The following is a 10,000-nucleotide window of genomic DNA, read 5'->3' as shown; positions in this document are numbered from 1 at the left end:
TCACATTTTAAAGGAATTTCACGGAAGTTCAGCTTGTTTTATATTATTTCATGGTTGTCTGCCGTGAAATCGGCATCATTGTGAAATTTTCATAAGCCCCCTTTTTGTGTGAACAGTCACATATTTTCTTAACTATGCTGCTCCCGTATGCAGAGCTCTGCTAATAGGGTATTGTTATGTTCACTTTGTTCATTTGTTTTGTGGACATCAATTAAAAATTTTGGATCTCGTATATGAAAGACCAGGCCAGGTATCAATGTTGTACCCAGATTTTGACCAAATTATCTTTCCTCAACATTGCTAAATTAACTGCTTCCGATTCGGACGTCCACGATATACTTAAACGAAAGTCAAAATAGTTTCTCCTTTCTTCAAACAAATAACATATTCTGTCCTTAGATAAAGTTAGGGTAATCATATCAAGACGCAATTTGGCCAGCTTATTAAGTACCCATCATAGATTTTCAATGTAGCATTTGTGCTGTCTAGTTGCCAAGGTCAGCAAACACTAAGGATTAATTGTATTCTTGCTTCGAAGTTCATGGCTTTGTTGTCGCTAGCAGGCTAGTATGATCCACAGCAATGGTGATTTTTTCAAAGCTCTATTCATGGCTAAGAGTTGACATTTGTAACACTAAGTTCTCTCGTAGTACAGCTCTTCCAACTGGCTATATGCCAGCAGACATTTGTATAGCTATCAAAGCATATGAAAACTATTTAGAGATCACTTATCTGTTGTTCAGCGCAGTTAGTGTTCAATATACATGTGTATTAGTGCGGTTTACGATTTTGTTTTTTCCCTCCCTCCCTCCCTTTGGAGTCGAGGTTGAGGCCTTGTTGTATGCATTTCAATACTCGGGACACTCCAGTGTGGTGCGGTTAAGTCTGTGCGGAGACTTCCCCCAAGCCTGTTGGCTGCAATGCCTTTTGAACATTGCCTGTTCACCGATACTCTTGTTCGATCCAGCACGTACTGTTTTGCATTCAGCTCGCAGTGCTGGAGAGATAAGCGAGGTTCCTTTGTCACACAATTGCCGGAAGTCGCACAGGCTAACCTAACACAAGGCAGTGCTCCCCCATTAATGCCAACTGGAGTCAATGTTTGCTCATAACTTGTAGTTAGCACACAAACAAAAGGAACGGAGACATTAAACCATTTGTGTAGAATTTTCGTAGTTTTTTGTGGATGTCAATTTAGATTACATACATGTAGGAATTAGGAGAAAGGTGAGAGACATTAGCAGTATTATTATTTTGTTTATTTCTGGTGACCCATTTGAATCATGTGCTGACACCAGCAGCTTATGAATTGCGTGTGTGGCTTGGCTGCGCACATGCGCTTAGCTGAAAACCATTTCAAGCCTCCTTAAATAAATTCCTTCCCTCGCTCGTTCTTTATCCACTATATGCAAAAAACTCACAAACTTGTGGAGCTCACAAGCAGACATAAACCATTTTATGGATACAGTGGCCATTTTGAAATCCAATGTTTCAAATAGCTATTATGGAATTCTCACAGGGGCAAATGCATACTCGTTTGCCCCCTTAGAATCCCATAATAGCGACTTGAAGCAATGGATTTCAAAATGGCCGCTGTATGTTTGTGCATCTTATCGATATCATGCTTTTGAGTAATTTTATGGGAATCATTCTTTCTTTTTTGAGCTAGAACCGCACATGGATTCTTTTTAATTTAAAAATAAATTATTTCATCAATCACTGGCTTAGTTGGAGACTATCCTATTTTAATTAATATGCGTGCACATAAATGAGCTTTTCTGGTTTAACCTCTGCTTCTCAAGCTTGTTCCCAGGGATCTCCGGTGTGACAAGTAGCACTCACTTAACAATTAAAATAATAAAGTTCCTCATTACCAGCTATTACTATCCACCGCAAGAGATCATAAACTGAACAAATTATGACCCTGACCAGATGTAACTTACTTGTTCCAACAAGAATGAGTACAAGTTTCTTCAAAAACTCGGGAACTGAACTGGATCCTTGCCGTGCATCCTTGATTTCTCCAAATATAGATGTGTATGATGGGGGAGGTCCTGATTAAATGAGACAAAAACAAAATATTTAATTTTTTTTCAACTTAAAACTACTAGAGATAAACTTCTCCTTCGACATACAGCATATTTCCTTTGGGCATTGATGGCGGGAAGGCATTGCAACTAACAAGGCAAGAATTCCTGTTTGTAAAAGTTACCTTTACAATATCTAAGTGTAGATTTATAGACAAAAGATAGACGTGATCCTTGTTAAAAATTATAAAAACGTTCACTGGCTATATACAGTTAAAACTTTCGAGCTTTCGGCTGTCAGGCTACAGGCTCTTTTTATAGTCTCACCTATTTTTGTATATATTGTAGTTGTCATTTTTTCCCATTCATTTCCATTGAAAGTTTTAACTGTATATAGCCAGTGAACGTTTTTATAATTTTTAATATGTTTTACCCTGGCTACAATTACTCTATCTTTAAACGTGATCCTTGTTGTTCATTTGTGCGCCACTTTGCAATTTTGTGGTGCAATGTTGGTGTTTTGATCGGCAGTTTGCTCTGAGGAAGTTGCAAGTTCAAATTTCAACCTGCTGCCCGGTGTTTACCTTCCCAGAGTCAGGTATTTGTACCCGTTCAAAACAAGCTTGAACTCTATTTTTTACAACATAAATTTACGGCATAATAACTCTACATTGGGTAGGATTCGCAAGGCTGTAAAAAAGTAATTTTTAAATTATAAAATCCACAATGTATCTCCGGCATGAATATTTGCAAACCTTTAATTATTGCAAATTATGTGAAGTCAATTGAAAACTGTTCGTATTGTCTCAAATACATGCACACCTTCATCTACCTAAAAAAATTCACAAGAATTTATTTCAGGACTGTAAGTGGGTTGATTTAACACCACGATTTCTTAGCATTAAGCGCAACTGGTTTTCCACGAAAACTTCGTTCGCCAATACTGGAATCCCCACAAAAACTATCTTAGAAGAAATTAATCCATTTGAGGCCGAAGGGCCTTCCAAAATATTACAGTTTCAATTCCAAACTGACTCTGGAGAAGGTTCACCACATAACTAGAGTTCAAGGCATACCATTGAACTTCAATTGTGCACAAGTTGCAAAATTTGCATGACAATGTTGCAAAGTGGCGCGCAAACAAACAACCGGTTTCACTGTAACTGGACAATTTAAGCAATTTTCACCTTACAGACAAGCTCTGTAAAGTTGTTTATTCATTTGCTTCTTTGTTCATGTTCCATAGAGAAAAGATGTTGTCAATGTATCTTTTGCAAATGAGTGCTTTGCAAGGACTTTAGTTGATGATATGTCTCAACTTTCACCATGAAAATGTTAGCAAAAGATAACGCCATTTTGTTCCCATTGCAGTTCCATTTTTCTTGTTGAAAAAGAAAGAATTTTCTTTCAAGATCTTAACACCTCACTGAGGAAGTGAGTTGGAATCGGAGATTGGTTCTCATGGAATGTTTCCTTTCCCCTGGTGGACATTAGTGTAGAGGCTAGGAACATTCATTGAGACAAGGATTGTGTCTTTTAATTTGAGACTTTCATTTTCCCTACAGAGTTTAAGAATCTCTGGTATCTTTGAGGAATGATTTTTTTTAGTTTTGGCAATAGGCTGAAGTAGGTGATCAACAAATGATGACATCTGTTCGGTGGGGCCTTCGCAGCCTGACATGATACTGTATGTCTCCCGACTGGGTTAGGTTTGTGAATCTTTGTTAGAGTGTAAAAAACAGAGATTCGTGGCAGGTTTGGTGTGAGGGATAAACATTTCTTAGTCATGTCGTCAATGTGGTCTCTGTGATGGAAAGCATTGATAAGATCTTTGGCTTTTTGAGACTGTTTCTAATGCCATGGGTAATTCAGTGGCTTATAGTTTTCTCTCATATAGGAGAATCTAGCCCTTTCATGTTACATTACACATGGCATTAGATACCTCTCAAAAAGCCAAAGAACTCATCAATGCCTAACCTAACTTGATGGGATACTATCATCATGATAATAATTATTATCAGGCTGCAAAATCCCTAATAAACAAATCTGAGGTCTTTGAATTTCCTGTCTTGACCAATAGAATTAGTCGTGTTTGGCCTGTCTACACCACGAAACATCATCAAGTCTATGGATAAGGCAAGACGGCACCTATTTTGCATGCATTCCTGTAGTTTAGATAATTAAGATTCCCCAAACATCTGCAGCTCTAAAGCAACATATCCTCCAAGCATCGTATCAAGGTAGCCATGTTTGGGGTCATTAGTACACCAAGCACTTCCAGAGCTTCCAAGTCCTGCTGAATGGGGATGGGAGAGGATTATGGTCAATGGAAACCACTGTGGCCAACATTTCCACAAGCCCAGCAAAGCCACTATGAGCTCATTTATTGTTCATGCAAGGAAGCCTGCAGAGGGTTGTGCAAGTGCTCAAAAGCAAACCTTCAGTGCACAGCCCCCTGTGCACTTGTGGCTAAAGCCATGTTTCCACAAGTACATGTAGCCTCTTGTGTGGAATGCATCATTCTCGAAGTATGTAAGGTGTTCACTAACTAACGAAATGATGCAAAAGAGGGTTTAATCGGTTAGTTGAAAGTTATAGATTACTTGTGAAAACAAGTATTAATTATTTATATTTATCAATGTGCTCCTTTCACCATTATGCTTATTATTACTGTAACAATTCAAAACCCTGATGATATTATACTTGAATTGTTATTGATGTTTTCTGGTAGTCTTGACACTCCATTGAACTAATTTTTTAAATGCAACCATTTTCTACACTAAGAAAAATGTCTCAAGGAAACTGCTGACGTCAGCAATTTTCTCCAAACCAGTTTATTCTGGTTATAGGACATTTTAGCCATGCCTATATATCCTAAATATTATTGTTACCTGTCCCCTGGTTGACATTGGTGAGAAGTTTCATGCTTTTATCAAAAAACGCACAATTCCCCTGAAATTGTGGTCTTGACTATTAGACTTTATTATAATAACCAAATCAACGCGCACCCTCTGATAGGTCAATCAGCTATGTTTTATTGTGCCAGTAAACTCATGAAAAAATCGCACGTCTTCTGAACTATTATATAAAAGCAATAGAGCACAGGTTTGTATGGTTTATAGGCATGAATTTCTTCTCATGTGTTCTACCAACATCCCGCATGGTTTATCAGCCTATAAACCATAGAAACTTGTGGCCTATTGCTTAAATAAACAATTGCCACAGCAATTATAAAAATAAATATTATAAATGGGTTGTGTAGGAGGAAATCACACTCTGTCACTGCAACCTCAATTTTCCTGCACATGTACAGTACTTTAAGTGGAGAAAGTAATACTGTTTAATATGTAGCTGTGTCACTACCTGTAGCTTCATCATAGCTGGGGGGAGCAGCAGCAGTGCTATCTGTTCCATAATTGGGTGGTATCCCTGTACTAGGATCAACTGGTTCCTTCTAAGACAAATACTAAATTGTCATGCAACACATACTGCAACATAATAATTAAGTTCCTTCATAATACCCAATGGTGGTTGAAGCGTGAAGCAAGAGGGGCATGCACTGCAGAAACAAACAATTCAAGCCACTTACTACAACATTTGAAGCATTCACTTTGTTATTGCCAACAAGTCAGCTGCCTTAAGAGAGCCGAAGTGCGAGAGTGTTGTGTATGCAGAAAACAATTATTATTTTGAGTGCTCCAGAGAAAATGTAAAGTAAGATATTAAAGGTAAGGGAACAAAGGATGTTTATCATGTGACTTCAAGAAACAATGAAAGCATGTGTTTTAATGTGTGATGTCATTAGACAAACTGGCATGACATGACATTCCCCATAACACAGGGTTTGAGCCAGAGTGCGAACTTGCGACATTCTCCTCCTTGCAGGACGATTTGTCCCTTCAAATAATGTGGACGGGCCATAAATGTCCCCCAAAGGCAAAACTAAATGGAAGAAGTTTATGCAAATTCATACCGATCAGAAAACCAGGATGGTGTAATTTTAAAAATAATGTATTTTTTGCCGGCTAGCATTTTGCATTTTCATGTTATTATTATTATCATCGCGAAAATATATAACTGAATAAAAATCATTTATCAGTGCTTTATCAAAAAACACTATTCTCTCATGTTTCGATCCTTAAACAGCATTCCAAACCTGTCACATATTTCGCTGTTTTGAAATCGATGGCTCGAAATACAAATAAGCAAGTGAGGATCACTTTTACCATATTTAGAAGTAAAATGGGAACTGGGTTGCACGCATGCCTGGATTTTGATACACACGTGTTTATACAGCTCGTTTTGTTTGTGGACCGAAGTGCCCTGCTCTGTTTGTCATCGGATATAAATTATTCTTTGGAACAAGGAAAATCTCGAGTTATTGTGGAAGTGAGATGTAAAACCATCTACAGAAGAAGAAAAAAACTGAAAACGAATTCACACACCAGGAAGAATCGCTGGAAGAAAATGATGCTCAACTTCCGAATTCGAAACCTCACAATTTCCAGACGACATGGTTAAATGATCACAAGTCGTTACAGTACGAAAATAACAGGATCTTTTGTCACCTTTTTCAGCTGGCGAGAAAGAAAAACCCTTTTGGGGGGCGATAAGGGCTGCCCTCGCTGTTGCCTATTTGTCCCTTTGCATTAGGGCCACAGAGGGACAAATTGTCTCCTGAGGCAATAAAGCTGGCTCAAACCCTGATAACATGCTTCACACTGAAAACACCTTGGCGATTTTGTAAAACTGGTTGTTTGTGCATCTCTCCTTGAAAATGAGGCTACCCCACTTGCAATTTCAATTATTTTCTCTTATGAAGAATCATGTGTCTGGGTGAGGGTTTGTACTAATTTAATAGATCAATGATGGTATGGGAGTTTATTTAGATTAAGGGATGGGAAGATAAGAAGTGACAAAACTCTGCAATTTTAAAAACAGTCGACCCATTCTCTGAAAGCCATGTTTGCCCCAATCCCAATCAAGATGAAACGGGTACCGTGGAATAAAATCCGTATTATTTTGTTCATTTAATGCTTGGCCACTCAAGTGAAACGAAACGAACAGGCAGGTTAATTATACCACATCCTCTGATGAAAGTTGGATCAGTCAGAGGAAAGAATTTCTCTACTCACGTACAAGCTTACATTCTTGCAGTTCACTTAAACACACAGGAAAATCATTTAAGAAAAAAGTACTTTTTTTGCGTCGAAGAGATGTTCCGATACACTCGTTCGAGAATGTTTAAGAAGATAAGATAAAACGAAAGGATGATTGAAAGCAAAATTGTCTTCTACAGAGAGAAGCAAACAGGTCTTATGACATCCGCCTGAACAGTAAAATAATATATATACAAACAAAGCGGAAGTGGGAAGTAAGTAGTTTCATAAAGGCAATATTCCAGCTTTCGTCTTTTGAAGGAGTGTGAATTATGTTCAAGAAAACCCCACACCAGTATCCTGTGGTAATCACCACTGTGAAATAACAGTGTCTTGTGACCTTCTTTAAGAAGTTTAATGAAAGATAGGTTCAGTAAAACGTTGTGGTAAAGTTTACTGTTTCGTCGAGAAACTGTATTCGATCCTGTGTATTCTTTGTAGCAAATGGTACGATCAAGCGAAAAGATCACGCCGATACAATCGACAAGCCTTCATTTTTTCTTTGACAATTCTTACCTCCATTTGCCCTTAACTCGTTTCGGTTGTAGACTGAATTATCACAGTTTTTTCACTTTCGGTTTCGTCTGCTCATCCAAACTGTTGGCGTCTCCTCCCTCTTCTGGTGGGTTAGCTCAAGTAACCAGGCTCAGGTTAGGTAAATTAATTTTTGCTTCTCACCCAGTACTGGCGGTATTTAGAATGGGAGAGGGGTGGGAGGAGGCCGGTTAACAAAGAACAGTGCGAGTATGGCAGGGTCAGTTGGTATGGAAATTTATTACAGAAAATTTTCATGTTGGCCACTGTTCAGCTTCAGCAAAAGGAATCCACACTCCTCATGACTGAGTCTTGTATCAAAATTTTATTAATTTGCTTTCAAAACTGACAAAATTACAATAAAACTTAGGCCCTGTTTACACGCAGGTAGGGTTACCCTAGCAGGAGGGTCAAAGATAGCCCTGGTTTACAAGCTAAATTTCACAGGTAGGTTTACCCTACCACCTGGGACAACTTCGTGTGCTTGGTAACCGCCAGCATCACAAACACAATGGCAACATCTAAAAAGTTGTCCCGGGTAGGCGAGTTGTCCCTAGCAGAGCGTTTACAAGACAGCTAGGGTAACCCTAGCACTCGGATAGGGTTACCCTAGCGCCAGGGTAACCCTAGCTGCCTTATAAACATGTCGATGAAAAAAAGAAGATATGTATGAGTGCTAGGGTAGCCCCTACTAAGAACACGTACTGCTCCAAGCAATGCAATTTTTGGAAATTTTGTCACTTTTAAACATCCAAGTTATTTACAAAGGTTTGGTTTGGCTATCGCAAAGCGACAGATCCACGTTTGAAGCAATACTGTCCAGGGCTTGAAATAATAATTAACTTTTTTGCTCAGGTGCCAGCTGGCGACTAATGGGGAAAATTTGGTCGCCAGATCATAAATTTTGGTCGCCAACTTTGCATGCAAGGAAAGTCATAATTAAGTAGTACAAAAAAACAAAAAAACAGCACAGTCAATTTTGCAGGTGTTCGCTTTCCAACAGAGGGGACAAGTTCTCCAACCCACTTTACGTTAAGGGTACAGGTTGCTTTTTGAAGGTTCCATGCAAATTTCAAACTCATTGTGCGGTGTTCATTATCAATAGTGCGAGGTTCATTATCAATATGTTATCAAGCTAGTTCCGAGGAGCTCCTTCGGTAATATGGCTAAACCTACGTTTTCAGCATTTACAACTGTCGATGGATTTAAAATTTCAATTAACCTTCTTGCCGAATCTTCGTCTTCCGGTCGCAAAATTCACGGTAACCGGCAAGAAGCGTAAGGTGTCTAAGTGCGCCCACGATCCCATGAACCCGCTGAAACAATATGGCGCCTAGTAAACGCGGTCGAAGTATCGCTGTACATTTGTGCTATTAATTAATTAACAATGTGAGAAACCGGTTTTCTTGTAGTATTTATACATTATTTTAATGGGGAGAGAAAGGTGAGTCGTGTTCTAGCTACCAGTTCCGAACAGTTTCATAATCATCATATAAAGATACAACAGTTGTCTGCTGTTTATCGTGGGTTATCAGACAAAACGTTATTCGCCATCTGGCGACCAGTGCTGAAAATCTAGTCGCCAGTCCTCAATTTTTGGTCGCATTGGCGACCAGTGAGTCGCAATTTCAAGCCCTGCTGTCAGTCCCTATTGCGATCGTGAGCTCTGCGATGTCCAATAGAGGTTTCGCACGGCAGCCATGTTGCATGGTAGCAACAATGAAAATGTTTTGCATTAGAAAGAACATTTGTTCCCATAGGAACTATTGTTCCTGCCATGCAACATGGCTCCCGTGCAAAACCTCTAACCTCTAACTTTTGGACATGTATCACAGGGATAGCATCCAGGCGCTGACATTCGCTCCTTGCAGAAGCGACGACGTTCTTTGAGTTTATATAAATTTTCTGTGCGAATTTTTGTTTCTTATTTTGTTAAAACTTCAAATTCTGAATGCTCATGAATAGTGTAAAGGAGCCCCTGTGACAAAATGCTTATTGACTAAGTTTAGGTCGGGCCGGACAGGACAATTGGCCCTCGGTCACGGCGCATGGAACCAGCGCATGACCTCAGGCCAGTTAATTTTCCGTCCACCCCTCCCACTCAGTCAATAAGTACTTAGTAAGCCAGGGAGTGCAGGGATAGCACAGTGGTGAGAGCACTTGTCTCCCACCCCGGGGAGGGGGGGGGGGGACTCCCTTATATGGGCTATAAAGGGATGTGCGGCGCCAAAGGGTAAGGCTTTTCAGCCGTTTTGGTCATAAATAGGGTATCGATTTTGG

At 39.4% G+C, this 10,000-nt stretch overlaps 1 protein-coding gene across 2 annotated transcripts in view; it reads right to left on the bottom strand.

Moving 5' to 3' along the window:
- LOC138016355 (transmembrane protein 272-like) overlaps window positions 1-7,842 on the bottom strand; it is a 15,879-nt gene extending 8,037 nt beyond the window's left edge. The window contains exons 1-3 of one of the 2 annotated variants that reach the window (XM_068863509.1): window positions 7,703-7,842; window positions 5,391-5,481; window positions 1,944-2,054 (exon numbers count right to left, since the gene is read on the bottom strand). In XM_068863509.1, coding sequence (XP_068719610.1) covers window positions 1,944-2,054; window positions 5,391-5,481; window positions 7,703-7,708 — 208 coding nt within the window. In that variant the 5' untranslated portion in view covers window positions 7,709-7,842. The remainder of the gene's footprint in view (window positions 1-1,943; window positions 2,055-5,390; window positions 5,482-7,702) is intronic. The other variant, XM_068863510.1, reaches the window with a different exon arrangement.
- Window positions 7,843-10,000: the final 2,158 nt, after the last annotated feature.

Source organism: Montipora capricornis, chromosome 9, assembly GCF_036669925.1.
Source record: "Montipora capricornis isolate CH-2021 chromosome 9, ASM3666992v2, whole genome shotgun sequence".
Classification (NCBI taxonomy): domain Eukaryota; kingdom Metazoa; phylum Cnidaria; class Anthozoa; order Scleractinia; family Acroporidae; genus Montipora; species Montipora capricornis.
Note: the sequence above shows the minus strand (reverse complement) of the source record. Positions and strands in the feature narration are given on the sequence as shown.